The sequence below is a fragment of the Mobula hypostoma genome, chromosome 21, assembly GCF_963921235.1.
Source record: "Mobula hypostoma chromosome 21, sMobHyp1.1, whole genome shotgun sequence".
NCBI classification, from domain to species: Eukaryota; Metazoa; Chordata; class Chondrichthyes; order Myliobatiformes; family Myliobatidae; genus Mobula; species Mobula hypostoma.
Window position 1 is genome coordinate 264255 of NC_086117.1, and position 21583 is coordinate 285837.

General features: G+C 42.5%; 1 protein-coding gene and 1 long non-coding RNA gene across 3 annotated transcripts in view; one reads left to right on the forward strand and one right to left on the reverse strand.

Annotated features, from left to right (window-relative positions):
• Positions 1–21583, forward strand: part of LOC134359723 (uncharacterized) — a 112675-nt gene that overhangs the window by 14688 nt on the left and 76404 nt on the right. The window lies entirely within an intron of this gene.
• Positions 6668–21583, reverse strand: part of niban2b (niban apoptosis regulator 2b) — a 338559-nt gene continuing 323643 nt past the window's right edge. The window contains exon 14 of the mRNA XM_063073243.1: positions 6668–9069. Within this exon, the coding sequence (XP_062929313.1) occupies positions 8327–9069 (743 nt within the window). The 3' untranslated portion in view covers positions 6668–8326. The remainder of the gene's footprint in view (positions 9070–21583) is intronic.

The window sequence follows — 21583 nt, forward strand, 5'->3', positions numbered from 1 at the left end:
ATATTATTTGCTAGCTTTCTTTCATATTTTTCTTAGATGAAAGCTCTATCTTGGATGAAAGCTCACTTTCATCTTAGATAGTGAGCAGTAAAGATATCAGGAAGGACAGGCAGGGGATGAGGCAAATTTGCAGCCATTGGGATGAGTTGCAGTGCAATCAAAGCAAGAAGTACCGAATACTGGACTAAAGGTGTTATACTTAAATGCACGCAGCATAAGGAATAAGGTGGATGGCAGGTATGATATTGTGGCCATCACTGAGACTAAAGGATGCATGTCTCTGGGAGCTGAATGTCCAAGGATACACGGTGTATCGGAAGGACAGGCAGGTAGGCGGGGGGGGGGGTTTGCGTGGCTTTATTGGTAACAAATGATATTATATCATTAGAAAGAGGTGATATAGGATCGGAAAGTGTAGAATCTTTATGGGTTGAGCTAAGAAATCGCAGGGGTAGAAGAACCCTGATGGGTGTTATATATAGGCCTCCTAACAGCTGCTGTGATGTGGACTACAAATTACAGCAGGAAATAGAAAAGGCTTGTCAGAAGGGCGGTGTTATGATAATTGTGGGGGATTTTAACAAGCAAGTGGATTGGGAAAATCAGGTCGGCACTGGATCTCAAGAGAGAGAATTTATAGAATGTCTACGAGATGGCTTTTTAGAACAGCTTGTTGAGCCCACTAGGGGATCGGCTGTACTGAATTGGGTATTGTGTAATGAACCAGAGATGATTAGAAAGATTGAGGTGAAGGAACCCTTAGGAGACAGTGATCATAACATAATTGAGTTCACTGTGAAATCTGAGAATGAGAAGCCGAAATCCGATGTGTCGGTATTTTAGTGGAATAAAGGAAATTACAGTGGCATGAGAGAGGAACTGGCCAAAGTTGACTGGAAAGGGACACTAGCGGGAAGGACGGCAGAGCAGCAGTGGCTGGAGTTTATGTGAGAAGTGAGGAAGGTGCAAGACAGGTATATTCCAGAAAAGAAGAAATTTTCGAATGGAAAAAGGATGCAACCGTGGCTGATGAGAAGTCAAAGACAAAGTTAAGGCAAAGGAGAGGGCATACAAGGAAACAAAAATTAGGGGGAAGACAGAGGATTGGGAAATTTTTAAAACCTTACAAAAGGAAACTTAGAAGGTCATTAAGAGGGAAAAGATGAACTATGAAAGGAAGGTAGCAAATAATATCAAAGAGGATACTAAAAGCTTTTTCAAGTATATAAAGAGTCAAAGACAGGTGAGAGTAGATATAGAACCGATAGAAAATGATGCTGGAGAAATTGTATTGGGAGATAAGGAGATGGCGGAGGAACTGCATGAGTATTTGCATCAGTCTTCACTGTGGAAGACATCAGCAGTATACCGGACACTCAAGGGTGGCAGGGAAGAGAAGTATGCGCAGTCACAATTACAACAGAGAAAGTACTCAGGAAGCTGGATAGTCTAAGGGTAGATAAATCTCCTGGACCAGATGGAATGCACCCTCGTGTTCTGATTGCGGAGGCATCAGCAATGATCTTACAAAAGTCAATAGATTTTGGCATGGTTCCAGAGGACTGGAAGATTGCAAATGTCACTCTGCTATTTAAGAAGGGGGCAAGGAATCAAAAAGGAAATTATAGACCTGTTAGCTTGATGTTGGTGGTTGGGAAGTTGTTGGGAGTCGATTGTCAAGGATGAAGTTACCGAGTACCTGGAGGCATATGACAAGATAGGCAGAACTCAGCATGGTTTCCTTAAAGGAAAATCCTGCCTGACAAACCTATTGCAATTTTTTGAGGAAATTACAAGTAGGCTAGACAAGGGAGATGCAGTGGATGTTGTATATTTGGATTCTCAGAAGGCCTTTGACAAGGTGCCACACATGAGGCTACTTAACAAGATAAGAGCCCATGGAATTACGGGAAAGTTACATACGTGGATAGAGTGTTGGCTGATTGGCAGGAAACAGAGAGTGGGAATAAAGGGATCCTTTTCTGGTTGGCTGCCGGTTACCAGTGGTGTTCCACAGGGGTCCGTGTTGGGCCGCTTCTTTTTACTTTGTACATCAACGATTTGGATTATGGAATAGATGGCCTTGTGGGTAAGTTTGCTGATGATACAAAGATAGGTGGAGCGGCCGGTAGTGCTGAGGAAACAGAGACTTTGCAGAGAGACTTGGATAGATTGGAAGAACGGGCAAAGAAATGGCAAATGAAATACAATGTTGAAAAGTGTATGGTTATACACTTTGGCAGAAGAAATGAATGGGCAGACTATTATTTAAATGGGGAGAGAATTCAAAGTTCTGAGACACATCGGGACTTGGGAGTCCTCGTGCAGGATACCCTTAAGGTTAACCTCCAGGTTGAGTCAGTGGTGAAGAAGGCGAATGCAATGTTGGCAATCATTTCTTGAGGAATAGAATATAGGAGCAGGGATGTGATGTTGAGGCTCTATAAGGCGCTGGTGAGACTTCACTTGGAGTACTGTGTGCAGTTTTGTTCTCCTTATTTAAGAAAGGATGTGCTGACGTTGGAGAGGGTACAGAGAAGATTCACTAGAATGATTCTGGGAATGAGAGGGTTAACATATGAGGAACGTTTGACCGCTCTTGGACTGTACTCCTTGGAGTTTAGAAGAATGAGGGGGGACCTCATAGGAACATTTCGAATGTTGAAAGGCATGGACAGAGAGGATGTGGCAAAGTTGTTTCCCATGGTGGGGGAGTCTAGTACGAGAGGGCATGACTTAAGGATTGAAGGGTGCCCATTCAGAACACAGATGCGAAGACATTTTTTCAGCCAGAGGGTGGTGAATCTATGGAATTTGTTGCCACGGGTGGCAGTGGAGGCCAAGTCATTGGGTGTATTTAAGGCAGAGATTGATAGGTATCTGAGTAGCCAGGGCATCAAAGGTTATGGTGAGAAGGTGGGGGAGTGGGACTAAATGGGAGATTGGATCAGCTCAGAATGGCGGAGCAGACTCGATGGGCCGAATGGCTGACTTCTGCTCCTCTGCCTTCTGGTCTTGTATTTCATCTTTTCCCTTCAAATGACCTTTTAGTTTTTTTAAAACTTCCCAATCCTCTGTCTTCCCACTAATTTTTGCTTCGCTGTATGCCCTTTCTTTTGCTTTTACAATAGTTTTGACTTCCCTTGTCAGCCACTGTTGTACTATTTTACCATTTGAGTATTTCTTCATTTTTGAAATACACATGTCCTGCACCTTCCTCATTTTTCCCAGAATCGTACACCATTGCTGCTCTGCTGATATCCCTGCCAGCAGCTCCCTCCAATTTACTTTGTCCAGCTCCTTTCTCATACAACTGTAATTTCCCTTACTCCACTGAAATACTGCTACATTAGACTTTACTTTCTCCCTATCAAATTTCAAGTTGAACTCAAGCATATCGTGATCACTGGTTCCTAAGGGTTCCTTTACCTTCAGCTCCTTAAATGCCTCTAGTTCATTACATAACACCCAATCTAGTATAGTTGATCCCCTAGTAGGCTCAATGACAAACTGCTCTAAAAAAGCTATCTCTTAGGCTTTCAACAAATTCACTCTCTTGAGATCCATTACCAACCCGATTTTCCCAATCGATCTACATGTTAAGATCTCCCATGACAACCACAACATTGCCCTTTTGACTCGCCTTTTCTATTTCCTGTTGTAACCTGTGATCCACCTCCCAACCACTTTTGGGAGGCCTCTATACAACTGCCATCAATGTCCTTTTGCCCTTGCAGTTCCTTAACTCAGCCCACAAGGATTCAACATCTTCCGATCCTATGTCATATCTTTCTACTGATTTGATGCCATTCTTAACCAGTAGAGCCACACCACCCCCTCTGCCTCCTTTCCTATCCCTCCGATATAATGTGTAGCATTGGACATTCAGCTCCCAACTACAACCATCAAGCAAGGCATTGCTATGCTTTCTTCATAATTGCATTTATGTACTAGATCCAGGACAGGTCCTCTGAAATGATAACACTGAGGAATTTAAAAGTTGCTGACCCTCTCTATCTCTGATCCCTCAATGAGGACTTGCTCATGGACCTCTGGTTTGCTCCTCCTGAATTCAGCTCCTTGGTCTTGCTGACATTAAGAAAGAACTGTTGTGGCACCATTCAGCCTGATTTTCAATCTCCCTCCTATGTGCTGATTCGTCACCACCTTTGATTTGGCCTACAACAGTGGTGCCATCAGCAAACTTAAATATGGTGTTGGAGTTGTGCTTAGGCACTGTCACAAGCGTAAAACCAAAAAAATCCATAGCTCTCTGAAAGTGGCAACGCAGATGGATGATGACATGAAAGAGGCAGTTGGTATGTTAGTCGTCTTAGGTCAAGGTAATGAGTAGAAGAGTCGTATTGTAATTATACAAACAACTGGTTAGATTTCATTTTGAATATTGTGTCCATTTGTGGTCACTTATTAATCTTGTCCTAATCGATAGTACTGGCACTAAAGTCCATTTTGAAGATAGTGTAACACTGCAGCCATGGTGTAGATGTATATGATCAGTGACTGGATGAGTGCAGTAGGACAGTGATCCAGAGAAATAAGATGAAACCCATGATATATGGAGAATTTAATTAAATAAATCTGGATTGTGGAAGAAGAGACACTAGTTTTTGTTACAGTGACCATTAAATTAGTGGATTATTGCAATATGCCTGGTTCTTCTTGGGTCCCTCAGTTTACGGGTATCAGGAATGGACAATAGGTGTCAGCTGACATCCACATTAGCTGGTAACAAAGAACCTGCAAATGTTCAGTGCTGTGCAAAAGCCTTAAGCATATATATAGTTAGGGTGCATAAGACTTTTGCACAGTTCTGTAGTAATTTCATGTATTGCACTGTACTGCTGCTGCAAAAAATCATCTTGCCATATGTGACTGTTGATAATCCTTATTTTGATATGGGTCTCCACTAGGGACTGAGAGTGGGACGGGGTTAGGGAGAGGGAAAGCATGGTTGGGAAAAGGAAAGGGAAGGCAGTGGGAAGCACCTAGGAGATTCTGTAATGTTCAATAAACCAATTGTTTGGAATCAAATGACCTTGCTTAGTGTCTCAGAGCTGGGTATGTCTGTACCCACACCAACTCCCCTGACACTCCTTCCCTGCCACCTGTCCCACACCCCTCCTGCAGCACTCCACCCTCATCATTCACAACATCCTTTGCTCTTGTCAGATTTACTAGCTTGCTCTCCATTCCACATTGACAATTACAGTATTGTGTAAAAGTCTTAGACATCAGAGCTATATATATGTGCCTAAGACTTTTGCACAGTACTGTAGGTACATAGGTTAAGTGAAAGTTAACCAAGAAGTTACATGCATGGAGTTATACAACATGGAAACAGGCCCTTTGACCCAACTTGTCTATGTTGACTAAGATGTCTATTCAAGTTAGGGCCTTTTGCCTGAATTTGGCCCAGATATCGCAACACCTTTTCAAAATATGTACCTGTCTAAATGGTTTCATTTTAAACATTGTAATTGTAACTGCCCCTTTAGCTTTCTCTGGCAATTCATTCCATATATCCACCACACTCTGTGGAAAAACTAGCTCCTCAGGACCCTTTTAAATCTTTCCCCTCTCTTTAATTCTTGTCCTCTAGTTTTAGATCCCCTTACCCTTGGAAAACAACAGTGACCATCCACATCATGTCTGCCCTTCATGATTTTAAAAATCTATCTAAGGTCATCCCTCAGCCTCCAATGTTCCAGGGAAAGTTGTCCCAGGTTCTCTACACCAATTTCAGGTAATTATGTTCCTGTAACCCCAGGTCACTGTTCTATGACACTCACCAGGACTCTGTCAACTACTTTGCAGTTCTTCCCTAGTTTAACTTTGCATTTGTCCTAAATTACAATTGCATTTACAATTCATCTAGATTTTATTGAAATTTTAGACAACCACTTTCACTGTCCATTACACCACCAATTTTGGTGTTCTCTGCAAATTTACCAACAGTAACATCATTCAAATTGTTAGTACAGATGACAAACAAGAGGACACAGCACCAATCCGTGTGGCACACCAGTGACCAGAGGCCTCCAATCTGAATAACTACCCTCTACTACCACCCTGTTTTATCCACATAGCTCATTTTGGGTTTGTATTCGATTGGCTAGCATGTCCTGGGATGCAATCTAACCCTCTAGGAAAAACCTACTATGTGCGAGCTTGTCAAAGGTCCTGCTAAAGTCCTTGCAGACATTGCTTACTGTCTGGTCCTTCTCAATTTTTTTGGCACGATTTCAATGACAAAGCCATGCCAACTATCCCTTATCAGTCCCTGCCTACCAAACGCTGATAGATCCTGTCCTTCAGAATCCTTTCAGTAACTTTCCTACCACAGAAATTAGGCTCTCTGACCTGCAGTTCTCTGCCTAGTCCTACAATCCTACTTAAATAAAGATGCACGATTTGCCATCCTCCAGTCTTCCAGTACCTCATTGGTAGATTCTAAGATCTCATTTCATGCAGGTTCTGTCCAGATCTCACTGATAAGGTACAAATTCCAAGTCCTGCATGGATTCCAGCTCTTGAACCTTCTCCATTTGCTAATGTAAAAAGGCTTTTAACATAATTTTGCACCCAAGCAATGCAGGCAAACCAAAATGATGTTTAAACACATGCACAAAACAACATGTTGATCCTGATGAAAACTTTATTAAATCCATACTTTGTAAAAAGTGATTTAATATACTTAGAGCATCTATGGGAATGAATAAACAGATACCATAATTATTGGTAGTATTTTTAAAACCCCTCAAGCTGAAACCCCTCAATAATAAAAGAGCAAAGTGAGGTGTTAAATAAGAAACTGCCTCTATGTGAGATTATTTAAATATCACTGCATACAGATAAAATAAAATTAAATTAAACAATTATTCATCTTAAATTCATTCTCCTTATTCGGTCAGCATAAGCTGTTGAACATGGATTAGGATACAATGGAAAGTCCCCTTAGTTCCATTCAAAAGACTTTGCCAAGAAACATTAACTACTATTCCCAAGCAAACTGCCAATGTTTTATAGTTAAATAACTGATCAAGCTAAATAATACGAAATAAAATTTTCTTAAATAAAAGTAATTTTCTAATAAGCCTGGCAGCAGGTAGGTCATGTAATATTTGCACTAAAAATCAAGGCACACAACTGGTAAAATGCATTAGGTTCAATAAATTGAGCCCCTATCGCCCCTATCCAGCAATATCTGTTATTAACATTTCACTGGCTAGATTTGCATGCTTATAATATATTTGTTGTTTTGGTTACCATACAGATATAAGTGAAAATGAACATATACCCCAGTTGTCTCTCCTGAAAAATTAATAGTTAGGTAAGCAGCACAATTTATAATGTGTTTTTAAATTTCAGAAAGATTTAACCAGAGATTCTATTCAACATTTGCTATGGTTTTCTGTGATCATTTACAATTCAATTAAAAGTTTATTTGCCCTTCACTACTTTATTTATTATCATAGTAATAACGTTGGTAATTTAGATAGAATAAAAGCTTCCAATTTTGAAAGATGGAATTTGATGGCTATCTCAATATAGTTAATTATTGGACAATTTTTGTAGGATTTTATGACACAAGATTCAGAAACAATGGAACATTATTGATTACATAACAATTGCAGTTACTTACTACATGTAACCTCATTCCAGAGGGTGTGCTTTGGTTTCAAGTACCTTCTGTAAGTAGGTCATTATACTTCTGTCAGATATTGATATAAAAGTGTAAAATTTCATAATATGTGATAATTCCCAATAATGTTGACAACCACGAGCAATATTTTTATTGTATAAAAGAATACCTTACCACTAAGTGATAATTAAATCTTTCTTCAGTGAATCAAGAGAATTCATTTTTGAATACCATAGTAGAGTGAATAATTGGCAACTAAGGACTTATGTGGAATTCTGATTGTATGAACCTGACAACTGACTATGATTTTTGATGAAAAAAATTACAATGGTAAAAGATGAACATTTAGAAATAAACCATAGCTAAATGGGTTCATTAAAATATTTGAAGTGCCACAAGATAATAAAGTAAAATTACAATAAGGACACTTTGATAACATGTGTTGCAAAACCTTCAAACAGAATACACAGGATTGACATTCAGAATAACCTCCAAATTCCTGAACTCACTATCAAACACTGGTCACATTTCTACTGAAAGTAGGTGTACCGTCAGTACCCTGTGTTATTACTGATGTATTCGAATGCATTCTTGGTTGAAAGCCAAACTGTTTGAATAATCATTATGGTACTGACTGCAGTGAAATGTTGCTTTTTTCTGCAATTAGGATTCTGATTTTTCTGCCTGACTCTGTATATCATGAGAATCTCTTGCCGTATCATTATTCTTTGAAGTAACTTCCTCTCCCGCTTCTTTGTCACTAGAATCATCTTGTTGGTTGGCAGTCACTTTTTCTTGGTGTGACTTATCATTTAATTCATGCAAGGTGATTTCTGATGAGCTGATACCATTTTCTGTCTGCTCAGTAGGAGAAGATCTGATGTCGCAGTCAGTGGAAGACTCTCCTGATTCTTGGACTTGCTTTTTGAGGATCTTGTTCTCAATTTCTTCAGGATTCCTCTCGGGCACCATTTCATCCGTGCAAACAGTTCCATTGGTCAAGGAACTGTCTACTCCAATATCTGCTTCAGTTGTTTCTATTTTGCCTATGGTTAATAGGTTGCGAATCTCTTTGACACTGTCAGGTGATTTGACTGGACTGCAAAATTCTGAAGAGCCACTGGTTTCATCGTGCTGTGTCTCGTCTGCTTGTTTGACATTTGTTATAACTTCAACTTCATCAGGACGTGAAATGCCATCATCCTGAATCATGGAGACTACCTGCTTCATTCGTTTCCGTTTCTCAAATGCCTTTTCCATATTGCTGCTTTCTTGATTGGCCATCTCACTGTTCCAGTTGATGTTCTGGCCTTCTCCGAGAAGCAGCAGGTTGGGGTCACTGCCAGACATTACAATGCTGTCTCTGAAGAGGTTGTGCTTTCTTTGGACAGCTGCTTCCTTCACAGCTAGGAGTTTTGTTTAAAACAAAACAAATTATTACATTGCCATCATTATAATCAAAAGCTCAGTAAAACCAATGTAAGACTTATATATTTGTAAAAGGAATTTCAGTTCAAGATTTCTACTGCAGTAAATGCTGTATAAATTATCATCTTCTAAAGGCTGGAGATTACACTGGATACAAAAATCATGAAGACCCTGGACAGACTTGTTCTGGAGCTGCTCCGGCCTATGGTCAGACCACATTTAGATCCCCTCCAGTTCGCCTACCAGCCCCGACTAGGAGTTGAGGATGCCATCGTCTACCTGCTGAACCATGTCTATGCCCAGCTGGACAAGCCAGCGAGCACTGTGAGGGTCATGTTTTTTGACTTCTGCAGTGCGTTCAACACCATCCACCCTGCTCTGCTGGGGGAGAAGCTGACAGCGATGAAGGTGGGTGCTTTCCTGGTGTCATGGATTCTTGATTACCTGACTGGCAGACCACAGTACGTGTGCTTGCAACACTGTGTGTCCGACAGAGTGATCAACAGCACTGGGGCTCCACAGGGGACTGTCTTGTCTCCCTTTCTCTTCACCATTTGCACCTCGGACTTCAACTACTGCACAGAGTCTTGTCACCTTCAGAAGTTTTCGGATGACTCTGCCATAGTTGGATGCATCAGCAAGGGAGATGAGGTTGAGTACAGGGCTACTGTAGGAAACTTTGTCACATGGTGTGAGCAGAATTATCTGCAGCTTAATGTGAAAAAGACTAAACAGCTGGTGGTAGACCTGAGGAGGGCTAAGGTACCGGTGACAACAGGAATTCTGCAGATGCTGGAAATTCAAGCAACACACATAAAAGTTGCTGGTGAACGCAGCAGGCCAGGCAGCATCTCTCGGAAGAGGTGCAGTCAACGTTTCAGGCCGGCTGACGAAGGGTCTCGGCCTGAAACGTCGACTGCACCTCTTCCTTAAGGTACCGGTGACCCCTGTTTCCATCCAGGGGGTCAGTGTGGACATGGTGGAGGATTACAAATACCTGGGGATACAAATTGACAATAAACTGGACTGGTCAAAGAACACTGAGGCTGTCTACAAGAAGGGTCAGAGCCGTCTCTACTTCCTGAGGAGACTGAGGTCCTTTAACATCTGCCGGACGATGCTGAGGATGTTCTACGAGTCTGTGGTGGCCAGTGCTATCATGTTTGCTGTTGTGTGCTGGGGCAGCAGGCTGAGGGTAGCAGACACCAACAGGATCAACAAACTTATTTGTAAGTCTAGTGATGTTGTGGGGATGGAACTGGACTCTCACGGTGGTGTCTGAAAAGAGGATGCTGTCTAAGTTGCATGCCATCTTGGTCAATGTCTCCCATCCACTACATAATGTACTGGGTGGGCACAGGAGCACATTCAGCCAGAGACTCATTCCACCGAGATGCAGCACAGAGCGTCATAGGAAGTCATTCCTGCCTGTGGCCATCAAACTTTACAACTCCTCCCTTGGAGGGTCAGACACCCTGAGCCAATAGGCTGGTCCTGGACTTATTTCATAATTTACTAGCATAATTTACATATTACTATTTAACTATTTATGGTTCTATGACTATTTATTATTTATGGTGCAACTGTAATGAAAACCAATTTCCCCCTGGGATCAATAAAGTATGACTGTGACTATGAAAACTACAAAGGGAAAAATTCATATTATAAGAAGAAACAGTGCCTATAAAAAGTATTCACCCCCCTCGGAAGTTTTCATGTTTTATTCTTTTACAATATTGAATCATAGTGGATTTAATTTGGCTTTTTCACACTGGACAACAGAAAAAGATCATCATGCCAAAGTGAAAATAGATTTCTACATAGTGATCTAATTACAAATATAAAACATAAAATAATACAACACACTAAATCATCACTGGTGCAGCTAATTGGTCTTAGAAGTCACCTAATTAGTTATATGGAGATAATATAAAAGTTGCTGGTGAACACAGCAGGCCAGGCAGCATCTCTAGGAAGAGGTACAGTCAACATTTCGGGCCGAGACCCGTCCTGACGAAGGGTCTCGGCCCAAAACATTGACTGTACCTCTTCCTAGAGATGCTGCCTGGCCTGCTGTGTTCACCAGCAACTTTTATGTGTGTTGCTTGAAATTCCAGCATCTGCAGATTTCCTTCGCGGGCATTTGGTGTCAATCCGACGGCCCAATCAGCAGTGGGAGCAGCGCAGAGAGGAATAAATAAAAGTACAGAAAGGAGAAGCAGAGCGGCCATTGTTGGAAGTAGGCCACAGGTGAGATGGGAGTGTTAGGCTTTAGCTCTAAGGAGGCTTCATCTCGGAAGAGGTTTTTGCTCAGGGTAAGTTTTCCAGGTAAGTTTCTGTTAAGTTTCCCTTTTTTCTTACTGTGTTAGGGGTACTTAGTGTAGTTTAAATGGCCGTTGTGTGTTATTCATGCCAGATGTTGGAGTCCTGGTAGATCCAGAACCTTCCAGGGAACTACATCTGCATGAAATGCATCCAGCTGCAGCTCCTTGAAAACTGTGTTAGGGATCTGGAGCAGCAACTGGATGACCCTCGGTTTGTACAGGAGAGCATTGATCAGAGTTCCAGGGAAGTAGTCACCCCCAAGTTGCAGGAGGCAGTTAGCTGGGCGACTATCAGGAGAAGGAATGGGAAGGTGAATAGGCAGTTAGTGCAGAGCACTGCTGTGGCCATTCCCCTCAATACTAAGTATACCATTGTGGGGTTGACACCCTAGGGGAATGCCACAAAGACCAGGTTACTGGTATTGAACATGGGTCCATAGTGCAGAAGGGAAAGAAGGAGAAGAGGGGAGTGATAGTGATAGGGGACTCAATGATCAGAGGAACAGACATGAGATTCTGTGGACGTGAATGAGACACCTGGATGGGATGTTGCCTCCCAGGTACCAGGGTCAGGGACGTCTCGGATCGTGACCACAGCATTTTGGAGGGGGAGGGAGAGCAGCCAGATGCCTTGGTACATATCGGTACCAATGACATAGGAAGGAAAAGCAAAGAGGTCCTGAACAGAAAATTTAGAGAGCTAGGCAGAACGCTGAGAAGCAGGACCTCCTGGGTGGTAATTTCTGAATTGCTACCTGTGCCACACGCCAGTAATTTTAGAAACAGGATGATTTGGCAGATAAATACATGACTAAGAAGCTGGTGCAGGGGGCAGGGCTTCAGGTTCTTGGATCATTGGGATCTCTTCTGGAGGAGATATGACCTGAACATGAGGGTTGGGTGGGTGGGGCAAGCAATATTTTCACAGGCAGTTTTGTTAGAGCTGCTGGGGATGATTTGGCAGGGGGATGGGAACAGGAGTGAAGTCATTCAGGATAGAATGGATGGTAATAAAGCAAAAATAGTGTGCAGTCAGACTGTCAGGAAGGGCAGGCAGATGATAGGACAAAATTGTAGCCAGCAGGGTGAGTACCAGTACATTAGGGATGTAGAATCAAAAAGGATAGTAAATACAGTACTCAAAGTGTTATATCTCAATGCACTGAGTATAAGAAATAAGGTGGATGATCTTGTTGCACTGTTACCGATTGCCAGGTACGATGTTGTGGGCATCACTGAATCATGGCTAAAGGATGGTTGTAGTTAGGAGCTGAAAGTCTTAAGATTACACATTGTACTGGAGGGATAAGAAGACAGGCAGAGGAAGTGGTGTGACTCTGTTGGTAAAGAATGGCATCAACTCAGTAGAAAGATGTAATGTAGATCCGGAAGACGTTGAATCCATGTGGGCTGAATTCAGAAGCTGTGAGGGTAAAAGGACCCTGATGGCAGTTATATACAGGCCTTCAAACAGAAATTGGGATGTGGACTACAGATCATAATGGGAAATAGAAGAGATGTGTCAAAAGGGCAACGTTATGATAGTCATGAGAGCTTTTAACATAGGTTGACTGGGAAAATCAGGTTGGTAATGGGTCCCAGGAGTGAATTTGTTGAATACCTATGTAATGGCTTTTTAAATCAGTTTGTTGTTGTGCCTACTATGGCATCAGCTATACTGGATTGGGTGTTATATAATGAGTCAGAGGCAATTAGGGAGCATAAAGTAAAAGAACCCTTAGAAGGCAGTGATCGCAATGTGATTGGGTTCAACTTGAAATTTAATAGGGAGAAAGTAAAGTCCGACATAGCAGTATTTCAGTGGAGTAAAGGAAATTACAGTGGTATGAGACAGGAGTTGGCCAGAGTAAATTGGAAGGAGATGCTGGCAGGGATGAGTACCTGGGAAAAATGAGGAAGGTGCTGGATAGATGAATTCCAAAAAATAAATAAATACTCAAATGGCAAAATAGCCATTTGTCATGGCTGACAAATGAAGTCAAAGCTAATGTAAAAGCAAAAGAGAGGGCATACAACAAAGCAAAAAATAGCGGGAAGATAGAGGATTGGAAACTTCCAAAAACCAACAGAAAGCAACTAAAAGAATCATTAGGAGGAAAAAGATGAAATATGAAAGCAAAATATCAAGGTGGACAGAAAAAACTTTTTCACGTATATAAAAAATAAAGGAGAGATGACAGTGGATATAGCACTACTAGAAAATGAGGCTGGAGAAATAATAATGGGGGACAAGGGGACAAGGAGATAACAGATGAACAAAAGGACTATCTTGCATTAGTCTTCACTGCGGAAGACACTATCAGTGTGTCAGGTGTTGAAGGCTGTGAGGGAAGAAAAGTGAGTGCAGTTACTACCACAAGGGAGAATGTGCTCTAACAGAAGAAAGACCTAAAGCTGCATAAGTCACCCAGACCAGATGCACTGCACCTTAGATCTCTGAAAGAAGTAACGGTAGAGATTGTGGAGGCATTAGTAATGATCTTTCAAGAATCCTTGGACTCTGGCATGGTTCCGAAGGACTGGAAAATTACAAATCTCACTCCACTCTTTAAGAAAGGAGGGAGACAGCAGAAAGGAAATTATAGACCAGTTAGCCTGGACTTAATGATTGGGAAAATGTTGGAGTCAATTGTTAAGGCTGAGATTATCAGAGTACTTGGTGACTCAGGACAAGATAAGACAAAGTCAGCATAGATTTCTTAAGGGAAAAATCTTCTCTGACAACCACATAGAGACCTATCCACACAGACTCAAGGCTGTAATTGCTACCAAAGGTGTATCTCCTAAATACTGACTTGAAGGGGCTGGTTAATTATGCAATCAATTATTCTGAATTTAATAATTATGACAAATTCAGACCAATTTGTAGAAATTTGTTTTCACTTTGATACGAAAGAGTCTTTTCTGTTAATCAGTGTCAAAAAAAAAACTGTACTCCAAGGGGTATTCAATGACTTGGAAATCTGCTTGTATCCATCTCCTGACTTGTGCTTTTCAATAACCTTTTTGCAAAGTTACTTGGAGTGTTCTTTTGTCTTCATGCTGTAGTTTTTGCCAGGATACTGACTCATCAGCAGTGGGACCTTCCAGATACAGGTGTATTTTTACTAAAAAATCAATTGAAGCACTTTGACTGCACTCAGGTCTCCAAAGATAGATCTCCATATAACTACGCAAACACGAGGAAATCTGCAGATGCTGGAATTTCAAGCAACACACATAAAAGTTGCTGGTGAACACAGCAGGCCAGGCAGCATCTCTAGGAAGAGGTACAGTCAATGTTTTGGGCCGAGACCCTTCGTCAGGACGGGTCTCGGCCCGAAATGTTGACTGTACCTCTTCCTAGAGATGCTGCCTGGCCTGCTGTGTTCACCAGCAACTTTTATGTGTGTTGCTTGAAATTCCAGCATCTGCAGATTTCCTCGTGTTTGCGTAGTTATATGGAGATCTATCTTTGGAGACCTGAGTGCAGTCAAAGTGCTTCAATTGATTTTTTAGTAAAAATACACCTGTATCTGGAAGGTCCCACTGCTGATGAGTCAGTATCCTGGCAAAAACTACAGCATGAAGACAAAAGAACACTCCAAGTAACTTTGCAAAAAGGTTATTGAAAAGCACAAGTCAGGAGATGGATACAAGCAGATTTCCAAGTCATTGAATACCCCTTGGAGTACAGTTTTTTTTTTGACACTGATTAACAGAAAAGACTCTTTCGTATCAAAGTGAAAACAAATTTCTACAAATTGGTCTGAATTTGTCATAATTATTAAATTCAGAATAATTGATTGCATAATTAACCAGCCCCTTCAAGTCAGTATTTAGGAGATACACCTTTGGTAGCAATTACAGCCTTGAGTCTGTGTGGATAGGTCTCTATGTGGACACTGCAATTTCTCCCCATTCATCTTTACAAAAGTGCTCAAGCTGTGTCAGACTGCATGGGGATCATGAATGAACAGCCCTTTTCAAGTCCAGCCACAGATTCCCAATTGGATTGAGGTCTGGACTCTAACTTGGCCACTCCAGGACATTAACTTTGTTGTTTTTAAGCTATTCCTATGTAGCTTTGGCTTTATGCTTGGGGGTCATTGTCTTGTTGGAAAACAAATGTTCTCCTAAGTTGCAGTTCTCTTCCAGCCTGCATCAGGTTTTCCCTGCATCTTGCTGCATTCACTTTACCTTCTCCCTTCACAAGCCTTCGAGGGCTTGATGCATTCTGGCAGCACAATCAGCAGCAGGAGCAGCGCACAACGGAGAGGTTTCTCGCAGGCCGGCAGTGCTCGTTTAAAAGGAGAGCACCATGGGCGTATGTGTCATCCCGGCAGCACACAGCAAGGAGGCTTCTCGCAGGTCGGAGGTGTTCGTTTAAAAGGGGAGCTTCGCGGGCATTTGGTGTCAATCCGACGGCCCAATCAGCAGTGGGAGCAGCGCAGAGAGGAATAAATAAAAGTACAGAAAGGAGAAGCAGAGCGGCCATTGTTGGAAGTAGGCCACAGGTGAGATGGGAGTGTTAGGCTTTAGCTCTAAGGAGGCTTCATCTCGGAAGAGGTTTTTGCTCAGGGTAAGTTTTCCAGGTAAGTTTCTGTTAAGTTTCCCTTTTTTCTTACTGTGTTAGGGGTACTTAGTGTAGTTTAAATGGCCGTTGTGTGTTATTCATGCCAGATGTTGGAGTCCTGGTAGATCCAGAACCTTCCAGGGAACTACATCTGCATGAAATGCATCCAGCTGCAGCTCCTTGAAAACTGTGTTAGGGATCTGGAGCAGCAACTGGATGACCCTCGGTTTGTACAGGAGAGCATTGATCAGAGTTCCAGGGAAGTAGTCACCCCCAAGTTGCAGGAGGCAGTTAGCTGGGCGACTATCAGGAGAAGGAATGGGAAGGTGAATAGGCAGTTAGTGCAGAGCACTGCTGTGGCCATTCCCCTCAATACTAAGTATACCATTGTGGGGTTGACACCCTAGGGGAATGCCACAAAGACCAGGTTACTGGTATTGAACATGGGTCCATAGTGCAGAAGGGAAAGAAGGAGAAGAGGGGAGTGATAGTGATAGGGGACTCAATGATCAGAGGAACAGACATGAGATTCTGTGGACGTGAATGAGACACCTGGATGGGATGTTGCCTCCCAGGTACCAGGGTCAGGGACGTCTCGGATCGTGACCACAGCATTTTGGAGGGGGAGGGAGAGCAGCCAGATGCCTTGGTACATATCGGTACCAATGACATAGGAAGGAAAAGCAAAGAGGTCCTGAACAGAAAATTTAGAGAGCTAGGCAGAACGCTGAGAAGCAGGACCTCCTGGGTGGTAATTTCTGAATTGCTACCTGTGCCACACGCCAGTAATTTTAGAAACAGGATGATTTGGCAGATAAATACATGACTAAGAAGCTGGTGCAGGGGGCAGGGCTTCAGGTTCTTGGATCATTGGGATCTCTTCTGGAGGAGATATGACCTGAACATGAGGGTTGGGTGGGTGGGGCAAGCAATATTTTCACAGGCAGTTTTGTTAGAGCTGCTGGGGATGATTTGGCAGGGGGATGGGAACAGGAGTGAAGTCATTCAGGATAGAATGGATGGTAATAAAGCAAAAATAGTGTGCAGTCAGACTGTCAGGAAGGGCAGGCAGATGATAGGACAAAATTGTAGCCAGCAGGGTGAGTACCAGTACATTAGGGATGTAGAATCAAAAAGGATAGTAAATACAGTACTCAAAGTGTTATATCTCAATGCACTGAGTATAAGAAATAAGGTGGATGATCTTGTTGCACTGTTACCGATTGCCAGGTACGATGTTGTGGGCATCACTGAATCATGGCTAAAGGATGGTTGTAGTTAGGAGCTGAAAGTCTTAAGATTACACATTGTACTGGAGGGATAAGAAGACAGGCAGAGGAAGTGGTGTGACTCTGTTGGTAAAGAATGGCATCAACTCAGTAGAAAGATGTAATGTAGATCCGGAAGACGTTGAATCCATGTGGGCTGAATTCAGAAGCTGTGAGGGTAAAAGGACCCTGATGGCAGTTATATACAGGCCTTCAAACAGAAATTGGGATGTGGACTACAGATCATAATGGGAAATAGAAGAGATGTGTCAAAAGGGCAACGTTATGATAGTCATGAGAGCTTTTAACATAGGTTGACTGGGAAAATCAGGTTGGTAATGGGTCCCAGGAGTGAATTTGTTGAATACCTATGTAATGGCTTTTTAAATCAGTTTGTTGTTGTGCCTACTATGGCATCAGCTATACTGGATTGGGTGTTATATAATGAGTCAGAGGCAATTAGGGAGCATAAAGTAAAAGAACCCTTAGAAGGCAGTGATCGCAATGTGATTGGGTTCAACTTGAAATTTAATAGGGAGAAAGTAAAGTCCGACATAGCAGTATTTCAGTGGAGTAAAGGAAATTACAGTGGTATGAGACAGGAGTTGGCCAGAGTAAATTGGAAGGAGATGCTGGCAGGGATGAGTACCTGGGAAAAATGAGGAAGGTGCTGGATAGATGAATTCCAAAAAATAAATAAATACTCAAATGGCAAAATAGCCATTTGTCATGGCTGACAAATGAAGTCAAAGCTAATGTAAAAGCAAAAGAGAGGGCATACAACAAAGCAAAAAATAGCGGGAAGATAGAGGATTGGAAACTTCCAAAAACCAACAGAAAGCAACTAAAAGAATCATTAGGAGGAAAAAGATGAAATATGAAAGCAAAATATCAAGGTGGACAGAAAAAACTTTTTCACGTATATAAAAAATAAAGGAGAGATGACAGTGGATATAGCACTACTAGAAAATGAGGCTGGAGAAATAATAATGGGGGACAAGGGGACAAGGAGATAACAGATGAACAAAAGGACTATCTTGCATTAGTCTTCACTGCGGAAGACACTATCAGTGTGTCAGGTGTTGAAGGCTGTGAGGGAAGAAAAGTGAGTGCAGTTACTACCACAAGGGAGAATGTGCTCTAACAGAAGAAAGACCTAAAGCTGCATAAGTCACCCAGACCAGATGCACTGCACCTTAGATCTCTGAAAGAAGTAACGGTAGAGATTGTGGAGGCATTAGTAATGATCTTTCAAGAATCCTTGGACTCTGGCATGGTTCCGAAGGACTGGAAAATTACAAATCTCACTCCACTCTTTAAGAAAGGAGGGAGACAGCAGAAAGGAAATTATAGACCAGTTAGCCTGGACTTAATGATTGGGAAAATGTTGGAGTCAATTGTTAAGGCTGAGATTATCAGAGTACTTGGTGACTCAGGACAAGATAAGACAAAGTCAGCATAGATTTCTTAAGGGAAAAATCTTCTCTGACAACCACATAGAGACCTATCCACACAGACTCAAGGCTGTAATTGCTACCAAAGGTGTATCTCCTAAATACTGACTTGAAGGGGCTGGTTAATTATGCAATCAATTATTCTGAATTTAATAATTATGACAAATTCAGACCAATTTGTAGAAATTTGTTTTCACTTTGATACGAAAGAGTCTTTTCTGTTAATCAGTGTCAAAAAAAAAACTGTACTCCAAGGGGTATTCAATGACTTGGAAATCTGCTTGTATCCATCTCCTGACTTGTGCTTTTCAATAACCTTTTTGCAAAGTTACTTGGAGTGTTCTTTTGTCTTCATGCTGTAGTTTTTGCCAGGATACTGACTCATCAGCAGTGGGACCTTCCAGATACAGGTGTATTTTTACTAAAAAATCAATTGAAGCACTTTGACTGCACTCAGGTCTCCAAAGATAGATCTCCATATAACTACGCAAACACGAGGAAATCTGCAGATGCTGGAATTTCAAGCAACACACATAAAAGTTGCTGGTGAACACAGCAGGCCAGGCAGCATCTCTAGGAAGAGGTACAGTCAATGTTTTGGGCCGAGACCCTTCGTCAGGACGGGTCTCGGCCCGAAATGTTGACTGTACCTCTTCCTAGAGATGCTGCCTGGCCTGCTGTGTTCACCAGCAACTTTTATGTGTGTTGCTTGAAATTCCAGCATCTGCAGATTTCCTCGTGTTTGCGTAGTTATATGGAGATCTATCTTTGGAGACCTGAGTGCAGTCAAAGTGCTTCAATTGATTTTTTAGTAAAAATACACCTGTATCTGGAAGGTCCCACTGCTGATGAGTCAGTATCCTGGCAAAAACTACAGCATGAAGACAAAAGAACACTCCAAGTAACTTTGCAAAAAGGTTATTGAAAAGCACAAGTCAGGAGATGGATACAAGCAGATTTCCAAGTCATTGAATACCCCTTGGAGTACAGTTTTTTTTTTGACACTGATTAACAGAAAAGACTCTTTCGTATCAAAGTGAAAACAAATTTCTACAAATTGGTCTGAATTTGTCATAATTATTAAATTCAGAATAATTGATTGCATAATTAACCAGCCCCTTCAAGTCAGTATTTAGGAGATACACCTTTGGTAGCAATTACAGCCTTGAGTCTGTGTGGATAGGTCTCTATGTGGACACTGCAATTTCTCCCCATTCATCTTTACAAAAGTGCTCAAGCTGTGTCAGACTGCATGGGGATCATGAATGAACAGCCCTTTTCAAGTCCAGCCACAGATTCCCAATTGGATTGAGGTCTGGACTCTAACTTGGCCACTCCAGGACATTAACTTTGTTGTTTTTAAGCTATTCCTATGTAGCTTTGGCTTTATGCTTGGGGGTCATTGTCTTGTTGGAAAACAAATGTTCTCCTAAGTTGCAGTTCTCTTCCAGCCTGCATCAGGTTTTCCCTGCATCTTGCTGCATTCACTTTACCTTCTCCCTTCACAAGCCTTCGAGGGCTTGATGCATTCTGGCAGCACAATCAGCAGCAGGAGCAGCGCACAACGGAGAGGTTTCTCGCAGGCCGGCAGTGCTCGTTTAAAAGGAGAGCACCATGGGCGTATGTGTCATCCCGGCAGCACACAGCAAGGAGGCTTCTCGCAGGTCGGAGGTGTTCGTTTAAAAGGGGAGCTTCGCGGGCATTTGGTGTCAATCCGACGGCCCAATCAGCAGTGGGAGCAGCGCAGAGAGGAATAAATAAAAGTACAGAAAGGAGAAGCAGAGCGGCCATTGTTGGAAGTAGGCCACAGGTGAGATGGGAGTGTTAGGCTTTAGCTCTAAGGAGGCTTCATCTCGGAAGAGGTTTTTGCTCAGGGTAAGTTTTCCAGGTAAGTTTCTGTTAAGTTTCCCTTTTTTCTTACTGTGTTAGGGGTACTTAGTGTAGTTTAAATGGCCGTTGTGTGTTATTCATGCCAGATGTTGGAGTCCTGGTAGATCCAGAACCTTCCAGGGAACTACATCTGCATGAAATGCATCCAGCTGCAGCTCCTTGAAAACTGTGTTAGGGATCTGGAGCAGCAACTGGATGACCCTCGGTTTGTACAGGAGAGCATTGATCAGAGTTCCAGGGAAGTAGTCACCCCCAAGTTGCAGGAGGCAGTTAGCTGGGCGACTATCAGGAGAAGGAATGGGAAGGTGAATAGGCAGTTAGTGCAGAGCACTGCTGTGGCCATTCCCCTCAATACTAAGTATACCATTGTGGGGTTGACACCCTAGGGGAATGCCACAAAGACCAGGTTACTGGTATTGAACATGGGTCCATAGTGCAGAAGGGAAAGAAGGAGAAGAGGGGAGTGATAGTGATAGGGGACTCAATGATCAGAGGAACAGACATGAGATTCTGTGGACGTGAATGAGACACCTGGATGGGATGTTGCCTCCCAGGTACCAGGGTCAGGGACGTCTCGGATCGTGACCACAGCATTTTGGAGGGGGAGGGAGAGCAGCCAGATGCCTTGGTACATATCGGTACCAATGACATAGGAAGGAAAAGCAAAGAGGTCCTGAACAGAAAATTTAGAGAGCTAGGCAGAACGCTGAGAAGCAGGACCTCCTGGGTGGTAATTTCTGAATTGCTACCTGTGCCACACGCCAGTAATTTTAGAAACAGGATGATTTGGCAGATAAATACATGACTAAGAAGCTGGTGCAGGGGGCAGGGCTTCAGGTTCTTGGATCATTGGGATCTCTTCTGGAGGAGATATGACCTGAACATGAGGGTTGGGTGGGTGGGGCAAGCAATATTTTCACAGGCAGTTTTGTTAGAGCTGCTGGGGATGATTTGGCAGGGGGATGGGAACAGGAGTGAAG